Genomic DNA, 14,471 nt, shown 5'->3' on the forward strand with positions numbered 1-14,471 from the left:
AGTTTACCTTTTATTTAAGCATACTGCTCCATATTGTCATTATATGTCACAAATGGAGTGAACAGGTAAAAGTCATTTACATTCCTCCTCAGCATTTGTACTCTCCTTATCTGCTCTAGTTATAACTCTATAATTATTAGCCCTGAGCTACTGTAGTGCCTTATGTTCATTAGGAGGATAATTAAACAAACAATGCTGTATAGTTTTTACTTTGCAAATCGATCTAATTTCATTCAATACCGCTGTTTCAAAAGTATCTATGGCACTATTTTAATTTTTTGGACATTGTTTACATTTTTCTTAAATATAATAGGTGTAGACAAGTAATAAAATTTAAAAATTAACTTCATCAATTAGAGATTTTATGCATTTAGGCACATAACCAAGTCCACAGTTTAACACAACATTTTCATCTTCTAATAGTTTATAGTCTGAGATAGTAATCACCAAATTTTGTACCTCTAATTGTATCTATCTTTCTGCAGACACGTGTCCCTCTGACCAGGTGCTGTGGGATACTGTTTATTTGCCTTTTTTTCCTTCTTCTTTTCTCATGTTTCTGAACCTCATTAGGGAAAATGGTAAAACCGGTCTCTTGCACTATAAACTGATCTGCCATTACCAGAGAGTTCTGCCGATTCGTCTCCACTTGATGAATATGCAGAATAATAAGGATCTTCACCATGGAGACATAGTTGTTTATGCTGGTTTGAACATAGTGTTTGACTAATTGCACCAGTTAGACTGGTGGCTAGTGAACAATAGAGTAACCAATTCTCTGTCAACTACTAGAAGGTAATGGATACTCATTCTCTGGTGACTCAAGATAAATAATGACCCCAATTTTGGTTGCTAGTATGTAATACATAACACATTGGTGACTGGTGGAAGTATATTTGCCTTACAGCATTCTTTTTGTTCAGAGCAGTTATTGTCTCCTGCTGCTTCTATTAACCAGTGCTATTATTGACTGATAGCAACTCCATTTCTTATCACTTTTCTATTACTAACCCCTGCAGAGTCCAGAACAAGAAAGGGTGATAACACTCCAACAGTTTGTGTATGAATGCTTTTGCCAGATTTGCTTTTAAAGGCAAAAATACTTAAGAAATGGAGGTTGGAGGGGATTAAAGAAGCAAAATGTGACCCTATAAATGTGGTAAATAGCCATACACGCTGTCTCAGCTCAGCCCTAATGCTAGACATAGATTTGTATTATCTAGTTGTACAATGTATGAGGCTGTACAGGCTGTCTGCCCTCTCAAAACTAAAAAACCTCATTAAGCTTCCAATTATATCATATGATCTCCCCAATGATGTCAGACTTTATAATGCCATAAGCTGTTGAACTATAAGACAATTTTCACAAAGGGACAAATCATGGAGAAGATGAAGCATACCTGCCAACCATCCCAATTTATGGGGATGGTTGGCCTGATTTAAGAAGACTGTACCACCATCCAGCCATTCAGGACTTTTCTCATTCCAAGACAGTAGGGAAGTGTGTCCCACAAACAGATGCCACATACACTTTCTGCATGTGGCATTGAAAGGAACCCTTTTTGGGGAAGGGGGGTTAGGTACAGCCCAATGCATGACGATACGGCATATGATGTCCCATGCTGTATCTCAATGTCCCTTTCTTGTGCGCACATAATGTCCCGATTTGAAAGGTACAATGTTTGGGATGTATGGATAAAGCGATTGTTACATAGACATAAAGCAAAGGCTTTCTAGTGAGTAGTAAACTTTGTCAACATGTCTAATAACACCATTAAAAAGGTAGGTAATAAAAAAAAAAGGTAGGTAATGTCCTAAAACAGGAATATTATTATTATATTTGTATTAGATAAAGGCAAAAAGTGTTATGTATCCGTAAGTCGCTTTTGTAAATATTATTTAATATTAAATGTTATTTATGAATTCACAAGTTCAAGTTTAACCAATAACAGTTTCATATTGCCTTTTAGCATAATGAGTTATTATTTATGAGGCTAAGTTTAATTTATCCAATGATTAATTTTCCATATATATTTGAAATGTTATTATGTTAATATTAGTGTCAGTATTGTGAAATAAATAAGAGCATTTTTAATCATCCATAATACTATTTATTTTTAGTTGCCTTAAATTTGGCAGTGTAATTCATGTAATCTGGTGCCTGTAATGTTATTGTAATTTTTTTAATTCAAAAAAAGTGTTTTTAAAATTGTATGAGGATAGATATTTTTTGGTATCAAACCACCTTTTCACATTTTGTCTTTGTGTTTAATCATTATTACATAGTGATGATAGTCCAAATACCAGTACTAGTATACAGTCACCATGTTAAAAATAATCTAACTTGCTTATTCTGCATTTGTAATAGCCTGCTAATGTAATGTTTTAGTTGTGAAATTACTTAATTTAGTAATGCATCAGAGGTCTATAAACGTCTACAGCATATGTTCCTGGTATACAAACTACAAGAGAATGCATCCAGGAGCTCACAGCTTACAATTAAAATGTTATTCAAGCATCAGTGTAAAAAACAAATAACATTTTGGGGAAGCCATTTGGGCAGAATCTTTTTCAGATGTACAAATCTGAAGAAGGAGGAGAAGATAGCCCAAATGGGCACCCCAAAAACATTATGTATTTGTTATGTTGATGTTAGAAAAAAATAAATGGATTTTAGACAGAGAGTCCCTTGATCCATACTCTTGTGTACTTGTGTACTATTGGGAGTGAGAGGGGGCTATGAGAGGAACTCCACATCTCAAGCAAAATTTGACAGTGTGCCAGATAAATTTGGATCTGTGACCTGGTATACAATCTGCCATATTTTAAGGGGGGTTTGGGTGAGATAGAAAATTCAAATATGGTTTGTAAAAGACATATGGAGTACATATATCTGCTTTACCTAACTCCAAAAATATACTGGTAGGTTAATTGGCTGCTATCAAATTGACCCTAGTCTGTGTGTCTGTGTGTATGTTAGGGAATTTAGACTGTAAGCTCCAATGGGGACTAATGTAAGTGACAAATATTCTCTGTATAGAGTTGCAGAATTAGTGGCGCTATATAAATAAATAAATGATGATGATCTCCTGCTTTAAGTGTTAGGCAAGAAAAATGCATTACTAGAATAGTGAAACCACAGTCTAATTATTAATACAAAAACTACAGTATATAATATATGTATATATAAACTGCATGTTTGTTTTTTGCAGATGGACACAACTGAGGGTATGGCCAACATATGTGGTATGTACACATAATATTTGTGTTTCTTGAACAAGCCTAATGTTCAGTACACCTAATGATACAGTTCTGTTGTTAGGAGATTAGGTTTAGATATAATTGGTTTTACATTAAGGGGTAAATGTATCAAGCTGAGAGTTTTCCAGGGGGTTTAAAAAACCAATCAGATTCTAGTTATCATTTATTTAGTACATTCTACAAAATGATAGTTAGTATCTGATTGGTTGCTATAGGCAACATCTCCACTTTTCAAACCCGCCGAAAAACTCTCAGCTTGATACATTTACCCCTATGTCTCCAATTATTACATATCTAATCAATTTGGTAAATGTTTGCATATATAGCAGCAAATTAAAATACATAATATACAACTATTATATATATCTATATCTATCTATTTATTATACATTATAGATTTGATTATACAGTATTTGTGTATGGAGAAACAAGCTATGCTTTAGAAAACAAGTTGTGTATTAGAACACTGTAAATTCAATAAGTCAGTGATTGACAATGTCTCTGGAAATCTGAAGCTACTACATTTTTACTGTTTGACAAATAGAACAGAGATAGCATGATCTGAACTAACCAACTGCAAGCAGAAAATAACACATAGTTGTACATTACACAACAGTAACGTTGCCTCTTAACAATGGATAGAATTCAATACAATGGATATAATTGTAAGGTTCTAGCTATACATACCTGAATTTGCTGTATGCTAGATGACAGCACCATTTGCGGTTTATAGCAAAATAGTGCACTCCCAAATAAAACTAATTTATCACAATGGTGATATAAAAGGCTCTTCTCATAGACATGAAAAATTAAATCTCATTCACAACATGCTGCTATGAGGTTCTAGTTAGTTTATAAGATGCATGATTAAATATGTTTTAATTGAAAATAACCCATGTAATGTAAATATCTGCAGTGTTAGCATTATCTTCCTGACTTACCTGGAGAAGCATTAAATAAAGAGGCAGTGGTTATGACATATCATTTCATTTTATTCTTACAAAAGGAACCAGTGGATTTGTTTAGCCAAGTAAGAAATTAGCATTAAAGTTCAAAGTGTGTTGGAATACTATGGATATTATGCCCTTTTGAGGTGACTTTTGGGGCTTATGCTTAAAGGATTTGCATGTAAGCAGCAAAAAGCAAGGTGCAATATTCATTGTTTTCACATAGGTCACAAAGGAGAAAAAGGCTCCTATGGTCTACCTGGTTCAAAAGGTGAAAAAGGAGAGGTTGGACCTCCAGGTATGTGCAAATGAAAATAAACAATTATTCTCTATCAAACGTTCATTATGTACTACTATCTCATTATAATAAATATATCTGAAAGATAAATATACTAGTCTATAAAAAAGTAATGTAAAATGCAAGAAGACAAAATGTGATTGCTCTCTTACTATTTGATTTTGTCCGAAACAGTAAAACACTACATTTTTACATCATTTTGATTTTCATGCTATGTATAAATGTATTTCTTATATGTTTGGCAAACAAAGGCATTTCTGAAACAATATTGACCAGAATATGTTCCTGACAGTTTTTTAAATAATAATGTAATTGCAAACACCATTTGCGTTGTGGACATGTTTAGAAAACAAAGTCGGGAATGCAGAAGGTAAGGGCGACCCAGATTTTGGAAATATTGGTTCAACAGTATTTGCAACCTTAATGTGGCTCAAGGCACTGAGGGTAGCATCTTATTATGTTATTTTCTAGTTCCAGTAGGATGTCATATATTTATCGATTATCACTATGCAAATACACTTCATTGTGTAAAGTGTACTTAGATGTTAATAATAACCCAAAATTTGACAAATGATGAAACTGCGCTAAACATTCTACTCATTTCTATATAGTAACCTCTTTATACAGAAGAAATGTGTGCAGCACAGGGGTAGGGATCGAAACAATAATAAATTTAATAAAACTAGAGTTATCTTTAATCCACCATACATTTTATCAATATTTGTACTCACGGACAAGCACTAAGTTGAGGAATAAGTGCACAATTGCAAACAGCGCTTGTTAATTCTTAAGTAGTAAAACAGAACAAACAAGCCCCATTGTATCTCTATTAATGGTGTTACCTATTCCACCATAATCACAATTTAGAATAATGGGTATATTATTTTATATAAAATTTATATTTTATATTATTTTATATTTTACATTAAAAGTTAAAGTGGAGTTCTGTAACAATATACCTACAAATGGCTGCAGGCCAGTGTTTTATACAGGTCACAGTAATATAAGATGTCTTCTAATACCTGTCGCAATTTACAGGAATATATGTTATTTCTTAAAACGTAACAAGCTTTTTATTGAAGTTGTGACATCATTTACAGGCATTTATACATGTATCACTTGTGTATGGTAAATTCATAATAAATTAATACATTTTCATCAATAATACCATACTGCATTTCTTTCAGGTTATCCAATGCATCCCCAGTACTTGAACCATTTTCTTATCAAGGTAACTTCACTATATAATAATTATCATACCGTTGAGCATTATATAATAAAATATATTGTATTACAAGAGCTAGTTTGCCCATTTTTATTAACAATTTCTTTATTTATTATTGTTTATTTATATAGCATCACCAGTTGCACAGACGTGTACAAACAATATTTGTCATTCACATCAGTCCCTCTCCCATTAGAGCTTACAGTCTAAACTCACACACAGACAATTAGCTTACTTGTATGTTTTTTTGAGCGTGGGATGAAACTGGAGTACCCCCCCCCCCCCCCCCCCCGACGCAAGCACAAGAAGAGCATACAATCTCCACACAGAAAAAGACCTGGATGAGGGTCAAACTCATAACCCCATAGCTGTGAGACAGAAATTCTGACCACTGTGGCACCGTGGATATGCAAAATGAGTAGTATTGCATTGTACTTTTTCTACATTGGGCACTTTTATGGCTTATTCTCATGGCTGTTTTGTTGATGATGGAAATAATTAATCTCAATGCCAAAATGCATGATCCATTCACACATGCAGATCATCATCATCAACATTTATTTATATAGTGCCAGCAAATTCTTTAGTGCTTTACAATTTGGGACTAACACAGTAACAAAACAATACTGGGTAAAACAGACAAAGAGGTGAGAAGGCCCTACCCGCATGCTTACTATCTATGGGGCAATGGGAGTTGGATACGTGAGGTTAGGTCTACATATTACAAGCCAGTTGCAAAGGTAAAAAGTGATTAGTATTGTGGTGAATGAGGTATTAATATCATCTCAACCAGTCTGCACCTCGTTTCTCACAAATTGAGGACTATAAAAACATATACTTTTTCTAGCCCTCTGGTTCCCCATATTTGTAAGTCATATTTAAACTTGTATATATTCTATTTGAAATTTGAAAGTAGTTAAAATGTCTGCCAGCATGTTTTTTCTTATCTTGCAGACTAGTCCATTGTTTCAGCCTAGGCAAAAGGATTATTGTCCACCAGTCCTGTATGAATGTACATCGCACCAGAAGGTCTCATGAAGAAGTGATCAGCTCCTGATGTCTCCTGTTGGTAAAGAAAAATCCTCTCCGATATGTGTGTAAACGGAGGAAGTGCTGATGGGCTGGATTCCTTTCGTGCACGTTTACATATAGGAGAGGATTTTTCTTTACCAACAGGAGACATCAGGAGCTGATCGCTTCTTCGCAAATGTAAGTCCACAGTCTTTTCACATCTGGGAATTCAGCCATATTGAGCTGTTTGCCGAAACGGACATTATCCTATTATTCACTTATTGTGGAAATACGAACTGTATACTACATTCGCATTCATTACAGATTTATTTGCACACAGTGGAGGATTTTCATTTAGAGGAGGATATGCAAATCCTCCAGGACTATCCGGCTGTTTACACCGGCCATTGATATTATGGACACTTGTGCAACTTATTGCTATTATGCATATTGTGACTCCGCTCATTATGTGATTTACTATGTTTACCACTTTTATCTCTGTTGTCACGTGTTGCATGGGTCTGGCTAGACCACGTTCTTCTGTTGTGTACTATTAAACATTAGCTTACATTCCACTGTTTTAGCGCCGAGGTACTCTCTACAATATTATATTTGCTTAGGGACAGGGGTTCCCTATTTCCCTCTGGCTGCTTATATACCACATCTGTGTTGCCCTTTACCTTCTACCTATTAGTTGAAACAAGACACTGGACTGGTGTGATTTAAATGGCTGAAGTGTGTTAAGTTCAGCTGTCTAACACCAGGATACGGTGCCCCACCCCTAAGCCGATCTTATGACAATATATACACACACAAATATATACACACATTTGCTCATTGATTTTTATTGTTCAGGGGGAGAAAGGAGAAAAGGGTGATTCCAACAATGGTTATTTTATGCATGCACCCCCTGGATCCCCAGGAAGACCAGGTGAAAGGGTAAGTAAAGCTTTTCCAGGAAAATCATAAACTCAGTATTTTATATGCAGAATATTCAAATATTATCTTATTTGTTCACTTACTTCAGAATTCAGATTGATGTGTGGATATAAATTATATTTTGCTTCTATCACTAACCTGTCTACAACCGTTTGAAAAAATGTATTTATTTTATTTTAGATTAACTGTCCTCATTTGAAGGGGCTGCAACAAAATGTAACTTGCTTTAACATATAAAATATGTTGAATTTACTGGAAAAAAAGAAGAATTTATTTGCAATTAAACCATATGTATTGACATTACTAAAAGGTACATGTGTACCGTTGTGAAGCAGTGGCTCGCTGCTGGAGGGGGCCACATTGGGGCATAGTCACGTCACATGGGTGTGCCATTACCCTTTCTATAACACATTTTGCTCCTCTTCCACGCACCTCTGTGACACATTTCTTATCCCTCTTCCCTGAAATACATAGATTCCTCTTTACCTTTATAACACTTTTCCAGCCCTCTCCCAGTCTCATCCACGCAGCTTCAGTGAGACCTTTTGCAAAATGAGATGAGACAGATAAAGGAGGATGATACTGTACTATTTCTTTCCTGGTATTCCCGGTGTCCCTGCTAAAAAATTGCCTTGCAGATCTCATGCAGTCCAAGAGTTGTACATCTGTGCAGATTGAAGCTTTGGTATTTGTATTCTCCTTTAAATTAATACTGTTTAAATAAATATAGATATACTGACTAGCCTAAAGAACAGTAATGTACAAAAAAAAATGTTTTTTTTCCAAAAGGGTTGTGCATTGCAGTCTTTGTGCTGTTCAGTGCATTAAGTTCTTGGGTTTAGACATAGTGAATAATGAAATGATCGGTACAACAGTCTATATAGAAAAATGTTAAAAGCTTATTTATAAAAAAAAAAAGAAAATGCTTTGTGCTTTTAGTTACCTAGTTGCTATTAAAGCCAGTTAAATATTATGTATTCTCAGCAACAAGGTTACAGTATTGTACTCTCTGTATTTAAGAAAAATGTTTATCAAGTTACAATTAAAGTTAATCAATATGTAAATATGTATTAATAATAAGTAAGTTGTGGGTGGTTCTGGATTGCTTTTGTGTGGATGGTTCTAGCAGTAATCCAGACCAACCTTTAGCCAACCACATTACTGCCATGAGAGGAGAGAGGTAGGAGGCACAGCAGTCTTTTTCTGCCTCTTTCCTCCTACTTTAACCTGCTGAGAATGGCCAGAAAATGAGGGTTCATTGAACCATTTGTCAATTTTTATATATATCGTTGATGTGCAGTAACAGTGCTTATGACACTGCATCACATACACAGTCTAATGCTCGTGTTCCCAGCAACTGCGCATGCATACAGACGTTTTATCAGAACACATGTGTATGAGGCCTTACACATCAAGATTTTAGTAAAGGTTGAACTTCAGAACATGGTTATTCTTAAACTGTACTAACTGTGATGGATATATGCAGTGGTCGAAGTGGGGGTGTCTACGGTGGTATGACACTTCTCGTTACTGCTTTGATTTCACTTACATTTACATTACATTTTCCATACCACCACTTCTAAATTTCCATCTCAACCACTGGATATGTTATGTTCTGTATAAAGCCATGCATGTTACTTTATGCTTAACCAAATATACTGTGAGGTTTTAGTTTGATTTCCTAATTTACTTAATGTTTCTATAGGGTCCAAAAGGGGATTCTATTGTTGGTCCACATGGTCCACCTGGAGTGCCTGGACTTCCTGGACCTCCTGGATATGGTCTAATGGGCCCACCAGGTCCACCTGGGCCACCTGGTCCACCTGGGCCACCTTCAATATTTGGTTCAGGTTTGTAATGTATAGCTTGCTTAATGTGTGAATGCATATTTTAGAATTCATGTATTCAGTATTGACAGATTACATCACCAGGATACATTGTAGTACGTGGACACTTCACTAGATATTTGATATGTAAGCTTACTAGCTTGCTGGTGTTTGAGATTCAGTTTTTAAAAATGGACAAAAACTTACAGAATGCCTATATTTTAGTCGACATATATAATTATTATTATTATTATTATTATTATTTTTTATATAGTACCAATCACATTACAAAGCACTGCATCACATCATTCTCTGTCCCATTGGAGCTTATATTCTAAATTCCCTACCACACACGCAAAAACACACGTACACACATGCACGCACACACACATACTATGTTTTTGGACTGTGGGAGGAAACCGGAGCACAAAGTAAACCACTGTGCCACAGTAATGTCCATATAAAAGTTTAAAAACTATTTTATCCCTATTTTCCAAAGGCAAAAGTGCAGCATATTATCTCAATTTTATTTCCTGTGTATGCCTACAAACATAAAAAATGCTGGTTAATTACTTCTAGAATACATTTTAATCTTTTATATCAGCTATGGAGCTAAAAAGTGGAAGTGACACATTAAAAACTCCACTGGCACAATTTAAATTTGTGACTAGGATAGGAATTGTGCTACTAGGGTACAATTTGTCACGTTTGGAATTAAGTGCCCCATATTCAAATATTTTCAAAATAAATACAAAGATAGCCTGGATTCATTTAATGGTCACTATATATTTAATGTATTGAATAAATGTATTGAATAAAATTCCTCCAGACAGAATCCTAAACGCTGTATTGTAGGACATGAAGGTATTGTGGTGCGCTGAACCACTCATAATTTTCTTAGTTGTTTGTTCTCTCAGTTATTTTTCACATTTTTCAATGCAAACATTCAAGAAGGAAACCCTTGACTTGACAACATGTGCTTGACATTGACAGTTCTGCTAGAACTAAGAAATATTCTTGTAGATTGTGCACAAATGGAATCAATTTCAGTGGTTCATTCTTCTACTTATACAATTTATAATAAACAATAAAATGACAAGCCAAGAATTTTGACATTTAAATGGGAGCAGGAGCACAGAGAAGCAAGAGGTTGAGCGCTATATCTGGCAAAGGTTCAGTGAAACTGACAGGTATTTCTTTTATATATGGCTGTATATAATGGTGTAGCTTTTTATACTAATATAACAATATGGCTTTTATATATTGATACAATATAATGTTTAGAGAGGCAAATATTTTTAACTAAAAACATTGATGACTCAGTCATGTATTTTTCATTATCTAAGCAATGATCATATAAGTTAAGAAGTTATTTTTAAATTGTTATTTCTACTTAAAATGAAAGCATTACAATACACATTTCTGATAACTGGTTTAATATTTTTAATGGTTCATACATTACAAGCTAAAAACAAAAAGGTCAAAAGTTGAATTAAACACTAATAAGCAAATAATAATCAAATACTAATTAAAATACAAAATAAATAGAAAACACATGGTTTTATAAATATTAATAATATACATTGATCAGCCACAACATTAAAACCATTGACAAGGGAAGTGAATATTATTGGTTTTCTCGTTACAATGCCAACTGTCAAGGGGTGGGATATATTAGGCAGCATGTGAACAGTCAGTTCTTGAAGTGGATGTGCTGGAAGCAGAAAAAAATGGACAAGTGTAAGGATCTGAGAAACAAGGGCCAAATTGTGATGACTAGACGACTGGGTCATAGCATCTCCAAAATGGCAGGTCTTGTGGGGCGTTCCCGGTTTGCAGTGGTTAGTGCCTACCAAAAGTGGTCCGATGAAGGACAAACCAGTGAACCGCAAACAGGATCATGGGTTCCCAAGGCTCATTGATGTATGTGGGGAGCTAAGGTTAATCTGTCTGGACCAATCTAACGGAAGAGCTACTGTAGCACAAATTGCTGAAAAAGTTAATGGTGGCTATGTTTGAAAGTTGTCAGAACACACAATGCATCGCAATTTGCTGCATATTGGGCTGCAGAGCCACAGACCGGTCAGAGGGCTCATGCTGACCCCTGTCCACAGCTGAAAAACACCTGGGCACATGAGCGCCAGAACTGGACCATGGAGCAATATAAGAAAGTGGCCTGGTCCGATGAATCACGTTTTGTTTTACATCATGTGGACGGCCAGGTGCGTGTGCATCTTTTACCTGGGGAAGAGATGGCACCAGGATGCACTATGTGAAGAAGGCAAGTCAGTGGAGGCAGTGTGATGTTCTGGGCAATGTTCTGCTGGGAAACCTTGGGTCCCGGCATTTATGTGGATGTGGATGTTTTACACATACCACCTATCTAAACATTATTGCGGACCAGGTACAGTATTCCCTGATGTCAGTGGCCTCTTTCAGCAGGATAATGTGCCATGTCACACTGAAAAATTGTTCGAGCCACCTCGCAACTTACAGGATCTGAGGCTGCTGGTGCCAGATATGACAGGACACATTTAGACACCTTGTGAAGTCCAATGGAACACGCCTCTACATTGCTAGGCTCGCCCACTACCTCCCCCATTCCACCTCTCTAAGCGCAGAGTGGAGCAACAGGGAGATCCGTCTTAGTTGGCTTTTGCTGGTTAGACACCGCGTTCCGGCATTGGGGGCAGCAGGGCACGTGCACAACTTGTTTACTTCGGTATAGGCTCCTGCCTATACTTAGTTTAGTTTATAGGAAATTCATGTTTTTATTTTTCATCTTTGTTTAGGTGCAGCGGGGGACTCGAACTGAAGACCCAGGTGAGTGAATACGACTTCTGCTCTGTTCACCTGCCGCAGGTAAGAAGCAGCTAAGCTCACTTCCCTAGCACCTTTGCCGGCATCTCCTCTAGAGACGAGTTAAGAGAGGGCCACACTAGGAGGTCCGGGGACAGACTTTATTTAATAGGGCACTAGGTAGAAGTGCCCACAGTAATCGGCTCATCAGGGTCGCGGATACATTGCTTAGCATGGACGAGAGTGAAGCTGTAGCCATATTGCCTACAGGCTCAAGGAGTCGGAGCCAGCCAGCGGAGGGGAGGAGTTCCTCTCTCCTATACACTTCCTCCAGCGAACGGCGGACATATTGGATTCGGAGTTCATCAGTGTAACATTGTGTATCGGGCTGCCTGACTCTGCCTCTCCTCAAATGCAGTTCTTAGCTGGTATCCTTACTGACTTTAGCCAGTTAAGCGATTGAGAGTTTGCTTTATGTGCTTATTTTTCTTTTCACATACAGACTGTAACGCTCAGTGTTGGGGAGAGTGGTGTGATTCATAGGACTGCCTGATATAGAGACTCTGTAGATTCCTATTTGCTCAGCCAGCAGATCACTATACACACATACAGCCTTTCTTTATTTATTTGCTATTTTAAAGTTATGGCTGAAAAGGGGACAACAAAAAGCAAGGGACCCTCTGGTTCTGCTGTGTTACCTGTACCAAATGTAATTGTAAATGATCTATTGGACAAACGACCCGGAATGCTCTTTGCGCAGCTTGTATCACTGATGCCCTGGAGCGACGCAACTCAGCACAGGCGTCTACAACTCTGTAGGAACCGCTCTGGGCAAGACCTTAAAACGGCAATGGCAGAACTCACTAAGGTGATGATACGGTCCACAGAAGTACGTGAGCACTCTATTTCTAACACCTTTTCGCACAGTCGGGCTGGTGAAGACACATCCTCACAGGCCGAGCCTGCTCACAGGTAGGATAGATTACTGTCCATAACCCACAGAGGCAAGAGGATTATCCCTGATATGGTACTGGACCGAGATCAGGAGTCAGACCACTCCTCAGCAGAAGAATGGGAGTTAGATCTGGATCCAGAGGAGGATACCTCTCATGACGGGGATTCTACTTCGGCCCATAGCGTGGATAGCCTCATTTTAGGCATCAGGCATACATTAGACTTTGCTGAGCCCGAACCCATGGCGCCTTCAGGCTTCTCGTTATTTAAAAAGACTAAGACACAATTAGCCGCCTTTCCACAGTCCCCAGAGATGATGGAAATGGGAAGGCCAAATAGGCAATTTATGATGCCAGGCAGGTTTAAGTCCTTTTACCCCCTTCCGCCAGTGGACTCTATTAAGTGGGAGGCATTACCTAGGGTAGACACCCCAGTAGCTCACCTGTCTTCATCCTCGGCCATTCCCATTCAAGAGTATCCCTTAGGGACCCCACTGAAATGTGATTTAGCCCTCCGCACAGCATATACTGAGGCAGGCAGCTTCTTTAGACCCAATATGCCGTGGCTTGGGCGAACAAAGATATTCAGCTGTGGACTGAAAAGTTAGTGAGAGCATTACAGGAGAACAGTCCTCGTTCGGAGCTTCTCACGTTAGCAGAGCACATACAGGTGACTGCCGAGTATGTAGGACAAGCAGCCATGGACGCCGTGTCCGTCAATGCTCAGTCTTCGGCACTCATTATTGCAGCCCGTCGTAGCCTTTGGTTACGTTCCTGGACAGCTGATGCCGATTCCAAAAGAACGTTCGAGGGCTTACCGTTTGATGGGGTTACCCTGTTCGGCTCTGAGCTGAAAAGGTTATACATGTAGCCACGGGAGGCAAAAGCACCTCCCTCCCCACCGTAACAAATATACCTCAACAGGGTAGGCTTCGGTCCTTTCAGACTTTTGCCCCAGGCCAGGGTGCCTCGCCAAGAGGCCAGTCCTCTACCCCTAGGGGAGCATTTAGCAGAGACAGGGGTGCCGCTAGGCGAGGATCCTCGTGACCAGCAGACAAGCCCACAGCTTGACAGATCCCCTCCTAGGAAACGGTGGTGGAGGCATGCCTTCTTCGTTTCTTAAACCAATGGTGGAAATCCACCACGGACGTTTGGATACGAGGGATGGTGTCCCGGGGGCTACGTCATAGACCTAGCCCAGTTTCCCAGTCA

At 37.9% G+C, this 14,471-nt stretch overlaps 1 protein-coding gene across 3 annotated transcripts in view; it reads left to right on the forward strand.

The window, feature by feature from the left end:
- The window catches only part of COL15A1 (collagen type XV alpha 1 chain), a 481,077-nt gene that overhangs the window by 408,356 nt on the left and 58,250 nt on the right, over positions 1 to 14,471 (forward strand). For 2 of the 3 annotated variants that reach the window (XM_075212747.1, XM_075212746.1), the window contains 5 exons: positions 3,213 to 3,246; positions 4,435 to 4,506; positions 5,694 to 5,737; positions 7,598 to 7,681; positions 9,387 to 9,531. In XM_075212747.1, the coding sequence (XP_075068848.1) occupies positions 3,213 to 3,246; positions 4,435 to 4,506; positions 5,694 to 5,737; positions 7,598 to 7,681; positions 9,387 to 9,531 (379 nt within the window). Of the gene's footprint in view, positions 1 to 3,212; positions 3,247 to 4,434; positions 4,507 to 5,693; positions 5,738 to 7,597; positions 7,682 to 9,386; positions 9,532 to 12,299; positions 12,989 to 14,471 lie in introns of those variants that run through there. The other variant, XM_075212748.1, reaches the window with a different exon arrangement.

Source organism: Mixophyes fleayi, chromosome 5, assembly GCF_038048845.1.
Source record: "Mixophyes fleayi isolate aMixFle1 chromosome 5, aMixFle1.hap1, whole genome shotgun sequence".
Taxonomy (NCBI): domain Eukaryota; kingdom Metazoa; phylum Chordata; class Amphibia; order Anura; family Limnodynastidae; genus Mixophyes; species Mixophyes fleayi.